Consider the following 13458-nt stretch of genomic DNA (forward strand, 5'->3'; position numbering starts at 1 on the left):
GTTCTGGGTTCATATATATATTGTTTTTGATAGAGGTCTAAAATTGGATTGAACGTTTTTCTTTTTGGGGGCACGAGTGTCTAAATAGTTATCTGCGCCTAGTCCATCTGCGCATACGCCTCAAGCGCCTGGTGAAGTTGTCCGAAGATCCCGTCATGCCAGCTCGTCAAAGCCTCCCATTCTTCCTTGGGGAGGGTGACTTGGCTCATTCTCAGCCATCCTCCGACAATGAAATCTGCATAGGATGGCCTGTTGCCCAGCAGAAACGGTCCAGTTATGTCTCTCCTGTACAGCTCCGCTAGCCCAGAGAGGGCCTGCTCGTACGACTTGAGCATTTCGCCTCTCTGCTCCCCCTTAACCGACAAGTCTTCCCATGGGATTCCTGCCCTTCGTGAGAACTCGGCCTTTGACTGCTCTGCCGTGGCTGGATCAAAAGGTAGTCCGTGTACCATGAGCGGCACATGTGCGGTAAATGCAGCGTCGACACTGGTGTTGAATTTGACGTATGCCTCTATGGACTTTTCCACCTTCGACTCCGCGATGGGCGCGAACAGTACTGGGCCTTCTCCATAGGTGAAGGACAGATCTTGCTCTGGGAACAAGTCTCCTCCAGACGACGGGTGCTGGCGCTGAAGATACATGGCTATCTCAAAGGAATCTCCTATAACTTTGCCCGTAGCTGGGTCAGATAGCATAGGGAGAGTGTGATATGGAGATCCATCAGCGAAGGTACGTGACGCTGGGACGTTAAATGAGGTCCTGACAGTGCTTATATCAGGCAGAAGAATCCAATTCGTCTTATAAGGGATTTTTTTGAAGTTGAGGGCGTATCTCGACTTCCAAGGGTTGGGAGAGGCTGCGTTTTCTATTACTGGCGGTGCGAGGGCGATGTCATAAAATGTTATGACCAACTCAGGTGCAGATAAAGCCATGGAAGAGGCAGTTGGAGAGTAACTGACTATCGTATACTGTTTAGTTAACTCTGGGATATTCAACATTGCTGCGTCTCCAGACCCCCTGTGCTGTCTTACGGAGTACCTTTTATCTGGCACGACGACACATCCCCACGAAGGATAGTTACTATGCATGAGCAGGAAAGACTCATGAAGACTCATCGTACATAACCAGCTACGGCTTGGCTTGATGACAACCAAGAACATTTACGGCTTTGCTCGACATCAACACAGTTAGTTACATGCTGGGCATCAGTGTCGCTAGCAACAGCATCACGAACCTCAATTCGAGCTCTACGTCGCCAACACCGTCAGCATCGCTCATCTCCGAACCCTCGCTCGGCAGATGCAACACTGGCGGAACATGACATCATGGCGCTTCTCCCTTAAAACTCTGGTGGCCACCTCGCGGCTTCATAACTCACACTTGCCCAGGTATAGCCGGTGTTTTTCCGCAGATTCTGATCCTTCAAGAAGCTGCACTGGGGCGTCATCTTCCGAGAAGAACATCTCTGGAGTCTGCAATAAATCCTCAAGACGAGACGACGAGGCCGCATAGTTAACTAAAAAACTTGAGAAAAGACATCGAACAACTAGTTACTCCAAGTTTGCGAAAGTCGCTCGTATCAACTAAAAATATTCGAGCCGGCAAGACGCCGTGAAAATTCTCTGGACTACTCCACACCAGAGTGGACAAATCTTTTTTTTTTGCTTCGCTTGGGAAAAGGGAATTACTTATATCAACGTCTTCACCTCCTCCCTGGACGAAGAGAGGCTATCAGTGCATGCATCGCCCACACTGGATGCGTAGCACCGTGTACCACCCATAAGCGACAATCCATATCATCATCAAGGAGCTGTAGATGGAATAGAGCTGTCTCTATACTCCGTACAGTGATCTCGACCCGCTGCCCGTGAAATCCCATTGAAATCCCATATGCGACAATCTCGAGACCGATTTCCTCTCACCCATCGAGAGCTTGCCCTACCAGCCTTTGTTACTTCGCCCACCAACTATCACCAGTAACTACTAGAACTACTAGCTAGCTCTTGGGATAACTAAATCTTCATTGATCAAGATGGATCACGAAAGCATCGGCACCAAGGCGGAGAGGTATCCGTCCCCTCCAACCTCAGGGGATGAAAAGGGATCGATCGATAGCGATGCAGCCAAGCTGGCGGCCATGGGGTACACCCAGGACATGACCCGCAAGTTCTCGGTGCTTTCCTTGCTTGCAGTTGGCTTCTCCCTTACCAACTCGTGGTTTGGTATCTCTGCCTCTCTGGTTACGGGTATCAACTCAGGGGGTGCGGTGCTGACTATCTATGGCATACCATGGATCGCATTCATCTCGACCTGTGTTGCCATCACCCTCTCTGAGCTCGCCAGTGCCATGCCCAATGCTGGAGGACAGTATTTCTGGGCAAATGAGCTGGCTCCCAAGAGGTATGCCAATTTTGCATCGTACCTGACCGGCTGGTTTGCCTGGGCCGGGAGCATCTTCACATCTGCCAGTGTTGCTCTGGGACTCGGTGCGGCCGCGGTTGGTATGTGGCAGATGGGCCATCCTGACTTGTAAGAAACTCTAGTGTACTTCACCTAATAGTGTATAGTTATAGGGAGGCTGACTACCATACTAATAGCGTCCCTCAGCCATGGCATACTGTCGTTGCCTACCAGGTGATAAACGGGTTTGCATTTCTGTTCAACTGCGTCGGAAGACTTCTCCCCAAGATCGCCACTGTTACGCTCTACACCTCCTTAATCTCCTTTATCACGATCCTCATTACTGTTCCCGCCAAAGCGCCCACACACCAGTCAGCCAAGTTCGTCTTTGCGACATTCATCAATTCCACAGGTTGGAAGCAGGATGGCATTGCGTATCTGGTTGGTTTAATCAATACCAACTGGGTGTTTGCGTGTCTTGATGCCGCAACGCATATGGCTGAAGAAGTCGCTGCCCCCGAACGATCTATCCCCATCGCTATAATGGGAACAGTCGCAATCGGCTTTCTCACTGCATGGTTCTATGTGATCTCCATGTTTTTTAGTCTGAACGACTTCAACACCGTAGTCAAATCCCCGACTGGTGTGCCCATCCTCGAACTCTACTTTCAGGCCCTCGGCAGCAAAGCTGGCGCTATTGTCCTCGAATCTCTCGTCCTGGCCACTGGAATTGGTTGCCAGATCGCTTCTCATACATGGCAGTCTCGCTTATGTTGGTCCTTTGCCCGCGACCGCGGCCTCCCTTTCCATACCACCCTAGGCCTGAATAAGATCAACCCCAAACTCGATGTACCTCTGGCGGCTCATGCATTTAGTTGCACCATCGTCGGCCTTTTGGGGCTCTTATTCCTTGGTTCCTCAACTGCATTCAACAGCATGGTTACTGCATGCATCGTGCTGTTGTACGTGTCATACGTCATTCCAGTTGTCTGTCTTCTTATTAAGGGACGGAACAACATTCAGCACGGGCCCTTCTGGCTAGGCAAGTTTGGTCTTGCTGCCAATATCATCCTGCTCTGTTGGACGCTATTTACTCTTATTATGTATTCGTTCCCTTCAGTCTATCCTGTCACTGCTGGAAGTAAGTCTACTCTCTACCCCTATCTAACCCCTTGTGATTAGTCACAATCATTTTAACTAACAAGCTACCCAAAGCTATGAACTACGTCTCTGTCGTCTACTTTGTTGTCATTATGATCATCGTCGCCGACTGGTTCCTTCGAGGAAGGCGAGAGTACCGTGGACAAACCGCCCGCCACGAAGATGCAGAAGCCCTCCATCGACGCAGCAGTGTTGTACATAAGTAGCTATCTCAACGGTTTTTTTAGAGTACATATGCATAGCTTTTCCTTTCTTTTCAACGTTTACACATAACATATGGCTAGTTAGTTACGCCACAAAGTTTCATATAAGCGCTTGATATAACTAAAGCATAGAAGAAACTAAAGCATAGAAGAATAGACTTTCAGCGACCGATACAGAAGTAGATTCACCTATAGCTCTTCTCCCCTAAGAAGCGAGCTGGTCTGCAGTTGCAAGTGTCTTGTCTCCGCCAGCGCCCCGCCCCCTCCGTATTTTTTCTCCTGTGCTTAGACTTGTCAACTATATTGCTGCCATCAATTTTGACCCAAGCGAAGCCGTCGCTGCCTCCTCACATGTTCAGCCATGCTTGTTCGACCAAGAAAAGTGATCCAACATGCATAAATAAGATAGCACCTTCTCTTGCTCTAAGTCAACCAACATTCATCAACGTCTACCAACTCCAGGTTATCGGTTCAATATCCACCAAGAAAAAGGTGATTCTCTGGTCCTATCCATCATTTAGTAGCTGGACAGCCTCGTTGCACTCTACTCTAAGAATATTTACCATGGCTGTCCATCCTGCTTATTCCTGCATCAGAGGCGTTGCGCGGGCAATACTGCAGGATTTATGTAGCCAGGAAATTCCAGAGTCGGGACTCGCTATCTCCCCTGCATCTATAGGGATCGCGATGGCCATGTTAATAGGTGCTGCCACCCCGTCGGACGCAGAGAGGATGTGCACCTCATTGGGCGTGGCGAGGCCAGAGAAATTCGACGTTGTCCACCATTTTCTAAAGCACTGCAAAGATACCACTGCAGTAGCGAATGCATTATTTGCTGACAAGGGGACAGTACTAGATGATGAGTACGCTCGCTTCTTGGATGGGTTTGACGTCTGCGCAAACATGGAATTTCCACGCTTACTTGACGGACTAACCGCTATAAACGGCTGGATATCGGACAACACCATGGGCATGATCAAAAACATGATTTGCAATGACAACCTTGCTCACTCTCACCTTGTACTCATCAATGCACTAGCATTCAAGGGCATCTGGAAAGAAAAGTTTGATCCGAAAAACACCGTTTCAGACTACCAATTCAAGGTCACGGATTCAGATATTCGCCGTGTTGACATGATGTTTCGTTTTGGAGAAGAAATATTCGTATGTGATACACCAAAGTACAATGCAGTGAAGCTACCATATGAAGCTGAGAGTCTTTCTGCATCAACTTCATTCAAGGCTTATCTACCGCGTGACGGCGTATCAGTGCAAGAGGTTTTGTCCAGCCTGTCTTCTGAACAGGCCCCATTCCGCCAGAAAAAAGTTAGTAGGCTCGGGTTTCCAAAGGTTGACATGTCCTATGGTACGGATCTTTTGGAGGTTTTCCAGCACATAGGGACCTATATTCCCTCTGGTTTTCCCAAGATGGGAGCCGGAGAAAATATTCTCAGTGCTATCCTCCATAACACGGCTATCACGATCGATGAACAGGGTACCAGGGCCGTCGCTGCCACTGCTATAATGATGACCAGGAGTGCGGTGGAGCCATCGACCGTTCTTGTTTTTAATAAGCCGTTTGTCTTCTCTATCGAGTCAGAAACGACACAGTGTCCCTTGTTTATGGGCGTGTTCTTCCCGAAACGTTGATGGCTCGTTCAATGAGCATATGTTTTATCGCATACCCATTTTATATCGCCATGGGAGCTCGTCATTCAGTAAAATCGTATAATGAGGTCTTCCCTCCTGATTTCTTGTACCAGAAATGTACAAATTTAGTGAAGAGGGCCTCAGACCGATAACTTGGACACTTGTCAGTATTATGATGTTGCATATCGATTAGCAAGTATACATCCCGTACGATGCTTTAAGATAGAAAGAATCTTCTATAGTATATCTCAGAGTTTTGCACCGTACACTAAGACGGCAGAGTTCTGGGGTATACGGTTCTTTGACGAGAATTTATATGGTATGATTCCATAGCTTCCAAGATTATGTTGAGTGTGTATGGGATATTCGGGTACATTTGACCCCACGTTGTCATACTGAATATATGTCATTTAAGCTGGATAGCTACTGAACAGACGTACTCCGTACTCTCCAGCAAATATTATTATCGAGACGTTAAATAAAGGGGTGGGTAAAAGGAGAAGCGCCATGCCTTTCTATTGGCTGAGCAATTATACAGGAATTCGCCAATCAGACACTTTACAGCCGCATGAAACTTTATCTCAGCATGATATAATAACTTCCTGCATTACTATTGGCCATTATTGATGTCTGTGATTACATAATAGGACCCTTCTTTGAGACTGAATAGGAGGAAAGATACGCCGCTCGAACGCTCAGATTTCTCCATACAATTTACTCTCGACCGCTCATGCCTTTGCTTGCTGTAGTTATGCGTTTTGTCAGTCATTGGCTCTACTGGAAGTGTTATGTAACCGTCCATTTGTCTCAGCTCTAGAAATCGACCGGCCAGGGCATATGCGTCATAATTGGCTACCCCTATTTGTTGCCACTGGGAAATCCATCCCTTTTGGGTGTATATACCTTGCAATATTGGCATTGCTCTACTTCTACATATTCTCCATGATGGATAGCAGATGATCATTCACTATTCAATTCAATGCACTATTTCTTTACGTCAACCGGATAATCACGACTGTTTCGAAACCTGCAATAAAAGAGATCCCAAACTAGGTCGCCTTGTCAAAGTTGATCGAAAGAATACGCAAGCTCAGATTATGAACTTGAGTGATATTTAAATGCTGGTTCATGATTTCCATCATCAGCCCACCCAATTTCACCAACTGATCCGCCAGCTATGGATAAGTTGAAAGAAACGAGGAATCACAGCGCAGCATGGATCAAGCAAAGGAGGCTCCTTTCTCTGATACTCTTCCTAATCGCTGCTCTTCTCACAATAATTATCATATTTCTATTCTGGGGAAGCCAGGAGAGCCTCGACCGTCCCAGGTTACAGCGCAAATACAACATCCCTGACAGAGTAAGTCTTAGAAGCATGAAGACAGGGGCACGCTGTCTGCTGTTTTCCACTTTGTCAATTTCCAAAACCAGTATGATTCAAGTTCTTACCTGGAATGCTTCCAATGCATATTAATATTCGTTATACTAGACACTTCCCATGAAACAGCGTTCTCCGCAGGTTAAAACAGTTCCAAGATGGCAAGACAGCTATTTCAAGGCCCAGTCACTGGTGAACAATATGACTCTGGTAGAAAAGGTCAATGTTACAACTGGTGTAGGCTGGCAAATGGGGCTTTGCGTTGGTAATACGGGTTAGCTTTTTCTACCACCAGCAATGCTTAGCATTGAACGTACACAAACTAATGTTGTTTCCCAGGTCCTGCCACGAAAGTCGGATTTCCTTCGCTATGTTTCCAAGATGGGCCGTTAGGGATACGCTTCGCTGACAACATTACCGCATTTCCCGCCGGTATCACGGTTGGAGCTACCTGGAACAGGGAGCTCATGTATAAAAGAGGCGAAGCACTGGGAAGAGAGGCTCGGCGAAAAGGAGTAAACGTGCTCCTAGGTCCTTCCATGGGCCCTTTGGGCGTTCTTCCAGCGGGTGGGCGTAACTGGGAAGGCTTTGGCACCGATCCTGTCCTTCAAGGAATTGCCTCCGCAGAAACCATACGAGGGACGCAAAATGAAGGGGTAATTGCCACCGCAAAGCATTTTGTTCTGAACGAACAAGAACACTTTCGGCAGCCACATGAATGGAACAATTCTGAAGCCATGTCTACCAATATAGATGACCGCACACTTCATGAGGTATACGCCTGGCCATTTTCCGAAAGCGTCCGTGCTGGTGTTGGAAGTGTAATGTGTGCATATCAAATGGTGAACAACACATACTCCTGCAACAACAACCGGCTTTTGAACGGAATACTCAAAGATGAGTTGGCATTCCAGGGTTTCGTTCAGTCAGACTGGTATGGACAACAAGTTGGTGCCGAAAGCGCCCTTGCAGGAATGGACGCGAGCATGCCTGGAGAAATACATTATTCAGAATCGGGAGAATCATTCTGGGGACCAAACCTGACTACTGCCGTTCTTAATGGATCCGTTGAAGTGGGAAAATTAAACTATATGGTAACCAGAATAGTTGCGGCATGGTATCAATTGAAGCAGGATGAGTGGGAAAAGCCACCTCCTGACGGCAGAGGGGGGCCTAATTTTTCGTCCTGGACAAAGAATAAAACGGGTCATTTGCATGAGGGGAGCGATGATGACCAAAACGTGACTGTTAATCGCTATGTCCGGGCACCAAATGTGTGGAATAATTCCCACATTGATCTTGCTCGGGAAATTGCAGTTGAAGGCACTATCCTTCTAAAGAATGAAGATTGCATATTACCCCTCTCTGCTAAAGGAATCACTTCGGATAGGAAGACCAAGGTAGGCGTCTTTGGGGAAGATGCTGGCCCAGGGGACGGACCGAACGTTTGCCCCGATAGGTCCTGCAACCAGGGTACTCTTGGATCAGGATGGGGCAGCGGTGCGGTCGACTTCCCGTATATCATCACCCCATGGGACGAGATCAAGAAGACATATGACAGCAACAATGTGTCTCTAAATGAATATCTTTATAACGGCATCCAAGATAATGATTTGGAGGATAAAGACTTATGCATTATATTTGCCAATGCGGATTCAGGGGAGGGATTTGCCTCCTGGGAAGGGATATATGGGGATCGCAACGACTTGTCCATTCAAAAGGATGGCAATAATTTAATTAGGCAGGCTTCTGATAAGTGTGGCAAAGGCAAAGGAAGCACCATCGTGGTTCTTCATTCTGTTGGCCCAGTAATGATGGAAGATTGGATTGAAGAGCCTGGAGTTAAAGCTGTTGTGCTTGCAAATCTACCCGGTCAGGAAAGTGGCAAAGCCCTTGGAGACGTCTTATTCGGTAGAGCTGATGCAACCGGGAGACTCCCATATACCATCGCAAAGGATCCTGAAGATTATGGGCCCGAGTCCAAGGTTCTGTATAAGAGCGACGACGTAGTACCCCAGAAAAACTTCACCCAGAGGTTATATTTCGATTACCGATACTTTGATAAGCAGAACATTACACCCCGGTACGAGTTTGGTTACGGCCTATCATATACCTCCTTTCAATTGTCGGGTATCAAAGTCAGAGCCCTAAGCCAGAAATCAGCGACAGCAAATTCAAGGTCTGAGGTTAACGTGACTTTACCTTCATATAATGAAAGCATCCCAGACCCAGATTCAGCCCTGATCCCTGAAGGATTCAACGGACTAGAAAGATATGTCTATCCATACATCACGTCCGTGGACGATGTTCAGGAAACGGAGCGTCTTCACTTTCTCCGACGACGTACTGACGAATACGACTTACCTGCTGGGGGTGGTGAAGGAGGCAATCCATCACTCTTCGAGTCGATGGTCAATGTGAGTCTCACGGTCAATAATACTGGGGAACGAGCTGGTAAAACCGTGGTTCAGCTTTACGTCTCTTTTCCGTCCAGTGTTAACGAGACAATCAAAGAAGGGGAAGATGAGGATGAGTGGGTGATATCCATAGACTTCCCTAACCGTGTGTTACGGAACTTCGAAAAGATCGAGCTACAACCTGGTCAGTCAAAGGAAGTGACCTTGTCCTTGACACGGAAGGACTTGAGTTACTGGAGTATTTACCAGCAGAACTGGATAATGCCTACAGCCGGGAAATTCAAGATATGGGCTGGGCAGAGTTCAAGAGACCTACCTCTGACTGGAGAATTTTGAAATCTATGACTGGGATCTGTGTTCCATGGGCCTTGATAACCCCTGGCCCTCTGTTATTTCGAGCGCACTTGGTCCCTTGTGACGTAAATGTAGTTCTCCAGCTGAGGTGTATGTATGAATCCAAGCGAGTAATATCTAATCCTAGCCACGTAATGCATGTTCTTGCATGTCAAGTCTTCGACCAGCCTATGAGAGAATAGACTTAGATGTTGGACCCCCTGCGGCGCAACTACAAAGTATTTTAAAATGCACAGCAGCCAATTTGGAGGGTGTCATCTGGTTCCCAGTCGGGATATCCTCGCGAATATTGCATGAATAGCTGTGCGAACAACCCGAGCTGGCTGCATTCCCAACCATACGGAGGCCGCGGGACAGTTCGCGGCACACCTAGAAGCACAAGCCGTGCCCTGCATAGATAAGGCAGAGAAGAAACTGTGTTTCCTGAAGTGGTTAATGGAAGCCCAGACATACAGGCTACATTGCGTGTGTGTACTCTTGTACCCCGACACCACCATGTTCTAGGCCAGCTCGTACAAAGATTCAGCCTCGACATAGGACATGCTAGCATGTATAAAGGGAGGGAGGCCTCCTGGTTGGAGTTTACTCCCTTTCAAACGTATATACCTGCAGATAGCCTCGTTAGAAACTCGTTTTATATACCATTCTTTGGCAGTAGAGACTGTTATTATATCCCACAATAATGGCGCCAAGAGTTACACCGGAGTTCGACACGAGCAGCAGACCTGGCTCTGCATACGAAATCGATAAAGAGGCAATGTTTAACGGGTATAATAGAAAAATCAGGGTATTGACTATAGGGGCGGGCCTGAGCGGTATCATGATGGCCTACAACATCCAGAAGCATTGCCAGAACGTCGAGCATGTTGTATTTGATAAGAACCATGATATAGGTGGTACCTGGCTGGAGAATAGATATCCAAACTGTGCGTGCGATGCGCCGAGTCACTCTTATATATTCAACTTTGCTCCTAATGTTGGTATCACCTTGTCTTGTCCGCCGTGGGAGGGTGACTGTATTGATATCAAGATGGATACTGATGTACTTGGTAGCCCGAGTGGAACAACATCTATTCATATGCCACAGACGTATGGGCGTATCTGGACAGAGTATGCGAAGTCTTTGATCTTCGCAAGTACATGACCTTCAACACGAGAGTGATAGGCGCCTACTGGGAAGAGACTTGCGGCCAGTGGAGGATAAAGCTCAGTCAGACGACGCCGGATGGATCCCAGAGAATTATCGAAGAGAGATGCCATGTTCTGCTGAATGCTTCAGGGTTTCTAAATAAGTTAAAGTGGCCAGATGTTCCTGGGCTTGACGAATTCAGGGGAAGGGTAATCATCTCCTTGCTGGCTTCTGAAGCCCAGTCTATCTGTGTTGATAACTAACGGGTGAGGACAGTTGATTCACACCGCAGCATGGCCGAAAGACTACCAGGCAGAGCAGTGGAAAGGGGAGAGCGTTGTAGTAATTGGCAGCGGAGCCTCGAGCATCCAGACGGTTCCTGGGATGCAGCCACACGTGAAGCATATGGATGTATTCGTGAGGACAGTAAGTCTGCGCTTTGGATGCACACCCCTTTCAGTGGCCTCCTATCTTGACCACCGTCTATAATAGGGTACATGGTTCGCAGCCATTGCGGGAAACCAGGGAGGCAACTCAACCTATTCGGACAAAGAGAAGGAGATATTCAGGTCCGATCCGCAGGCGCTGGTTGAGCACTGTAAATCCTGGGAAGACCAGATCAATGCCCTCTGGGGGATGTTTTATAAGGGAAGCCCGGCACAGGCGGCTGTCCGTCAGATGTACGAGCAGCGAATGGCCGAATGCATCAAAGACGAGCGTCTCTTAAGGGGTATAATAGCTATTTTCGCCTTCGTCATGACAATGAGCAGTCAGGCTGATGAACAAATTGACAATGATAGGATTTCTGCCTTCGTTTGGCGTGGGATGCCGCAGAATGACCCCTGCAGATCCATTTATGGCGGCGATCCAGCAAGACAACGTCGACGTCCACTTCACGGCAGTGACTGAATTCACAACAGACGGGTTGATCGGCGAAGATGGTACCGAGAGAAGGGCGGATACGATCATATGCGCCACAGGCTTCGACACTTCGTACCGACCCAAGTTCCCGCTTGTTGGCCAGGGGGGCGTCGATCTTCGTGAAAAATGGAAGACTCACCCGGAGTCGTATCTTGGCCTGGGAGTCCCTGGGTGAGTGACGAAATAATACCTATGGATGCCCTCGAGTTCTAATTCTTGGATTCAAAGTAGCTGCTGATCACTGAGATGCCTAGGTTCCCTAACATGATCTCTTTCTTTGGCCCGACATGGCCTGTCCACAACGTACAAAACTACCTTTTCTTCCATCCCTCGCAACGTCTAGAATGACATATCTATACGGAGTACGGAAAAGTTTGGCTGACTGGCAGACAGGGATCGGTGGTCGGCCCACTGATGGAGGCGGGCAGCTATGCCATTGAATTTATCCGCAAGATCCAAAATGAAGATATACGCTCGATCAGCCCGCGACAAGACGTCACCGACGCTTTCAACGAGCATGTCCAGGAATGGAGCAAGCATACCATCTGGGCAGACCGCTGCCGGAGCTGGTACAAGGACTACAAAACTGGACGGGTGAATGCGATATGGCCGGGCAGCTCGGAGCATTTCATCGAGCTGATGAAGCAACCCCGGTTCGAAGACTACACAATCACTTATCGGAAGAAGAACATGTGGAGTTTCCTAGGGCTGGGAAATGTTCCTGCGAATATCACAGAGGGAGTTGATCGAAGTCCGTATCTCTCTGTGGATGCGATTGATCCTCGCTGGCTGGCAGCGATCAACAGGGAGCGACAGGACTAACTGCCAGGCAGAGGTGGCTCACAGAAGGCAAACACATGCAAGAAATAATCATTGCTGCAGGCGAGCTTCACAATCTTGTCAACTAGTATCAAATTTGGTATGGAGTACTCCGTAGAGAGAGAGAGAGACAGGAGAGAGGGCATTCATTTGACCACTGTGGGCGCAACGACTGCCTGCCTTCGCTTGGTTAATATTGTACCCGCAAGACCAGGTATTCATTTAACCCGCCCCCAGACTGAACCCACTCGATGGATGGAGGCTACGGCGTACTTAAGTAGGTACAGCGGGTCTAGCTTGGACGGTTGCGATATGTGGCTCTCCGTCGTCCTAATAATATAACTGCCCTATGGAGCATTTTTTTTTTTACTGCTATCAAGGGAGAATCGATCTGATGGACATGGCTTTCTTTTGATAGGAAAATTTTTCAACCATCAGAAGCAATATTTGAAGCAATTCGGTAGATATACTTCGTACTGTAGCCTGGCAATGGTACAATGGTACAGGCACGAGGGCGCCCCCGAATGATGTGGAGGAGCCATAACTATGCTCAACCGTGGGTAACTCAACTACCTATGGAGAATCGCCTCAGACAGCTGTGAATTTAAGCCCTTCCGCAGTGAGTTCCCCGAGTGGTGAGCTGAAGCGCTCAAAGACATGTCTTGGATGTGCACCTCGTAAACGCAGCCAATTCACCCAATGCCTGGCTCGAGAGCTGAAGGACAACCGTCATACACCCGGATAGAGCAATATATCAGGATTTGGAGGACGAGGGAAATCGCAGCGAGATCCACCCATCTCCATTAGTTATCAGCCTCTCTTCCCTGCCGCTGCGGTATCTCCACCGTGCTAAACTGCTAAGCAGCTCAAGAACGGGTCGGCGATGTTTCAGTTTTCGGTCCTCCATTGCCACGAACAACGGCAGTCTGCAGATGCGCTCTCTGCCTATTGGGCCCTCCGTAAGTACAGATGGAGATAAGCCGCTGGCAGGATGGTTGTGAAAAAAAAAAATGTATGTAGAGGATA

At 48.1% G+C, this 13458-nt stretch overlaps 5 protein-coding genes across 6 annotated transcripts; 4 read left to right on the plus strand and 1 right to left on the minus strand.

Annotated features, from left to right (window-relative positions):
- Positions 1–14: 14 nt before the first annotated feature.
- Positions 15–1402, minus strand: TERG_01275 (uncharacterized protein). Its single transcript, XM_003239246.2, has one exon. The coding sequence runs from the start codon at positions 1158–1160 to the stop codon at positions 99–101; it is 1062 nt and encodes a 353-aa protein (XP_003239294.2). The 5' UTR covers positions 1161–1402; the 3' UTR covers positions 15–98.
- A 193-nt stretch (positions 1403–1595) lies between these two features.
- Positions 1596–4040, plus strand: TERG_01276 (uncharacterized protein). 2 transcript variants are annotated; one of them, XM_047749264.1, is made up of 2 exons: positions 1596–3541; positions 3616–4040. In XM_047749264.1, exons 1-2 carry the CDS (start codon positions 2896–2898, stop codon positions 3765–3767), a joined length of 798 nt encoding a protein of 265 aa, XP_047605375.1. In that variant the 5' UTR covers positions 1596–2895; the 3' UTR covers positions 3768–4040. The 2 variants fall into 2 exon arrangements, with proteins under 2 accessions (XP_047605375.1, XP_047603701.1); XM_047747737.1 differs by having other exon boundaries at positions 1596–2529; positions 2598–4040.
- A 288-nt stretch (positions 4041–4328) lies between these two features.
- Positions 4329–5414, plus strand: TERG_01277 (uncharacterized protein; the record flags this gene model as incomplete). The annotated part of the gene is made up of 1 exon (XM_003239248.1): positions 4329–5414. One exon carries the CDS (start codon positions 4329–4331, stop codon positions 5412–5414), a length of 1086 nt encoding a protein of 361 aa, XP_003239296.1.
- Positions 5415–6591: 1177 nt separating this feature from the next.
- TERG_01278 (uncharacterized protein) lies at positions 6592–9545 on the plus strand (the record flags this gene model as incomplete). The annotated part of the gene is made up of 3 exons (XM_003239249.1): positions 6592–6774; positions 6904–7066; positions 7132–9545. The coding sequence occupies 3 exons, from the start codon at positions 6592–6594 to the stop codon at positions 9543–9545; spliced, it is 2760 nt and encodes a 919-aa protein (XP_003239297.1).
- Positions 9546–10245: 700 nt separating this feature from the next.
- Positions 10246–12435, plus strand: TERG_01279 (uncharacterized protein; the record flags this gene model as incomplete). Its single annotated transcript, XM_003239250.1, has 7 exons — positions 10246–10539; positions 10617–10901; positions 10969–11118; positions 11185–11422; positions 11493–11784; positions 11868–11916; positions 12007–12435. 7 exons carry the CDS (start codon positions 10246–10248, stop codon positions 12433–12435), a joined length of 1737 nt encoding a protein of 578 aa, XP_003239298.1.
- Between the last annotated feature and the right edge of the window lie 1023 nt (positions 12436–13458).

Source organism: Trichophyton rubrum, assembly GCF_000151425.1.
Source record: "Trichophyton rubrum CBS 118892 genomic scaffold supercont2.1, whole genome shotgun sequence".
NCBI lineage: Eukaryota > Fungi > Ascomycota > Eurotiomycetes > Onygenales > Arthrodermataceae > Trichophyton > Trichophyton rubrum.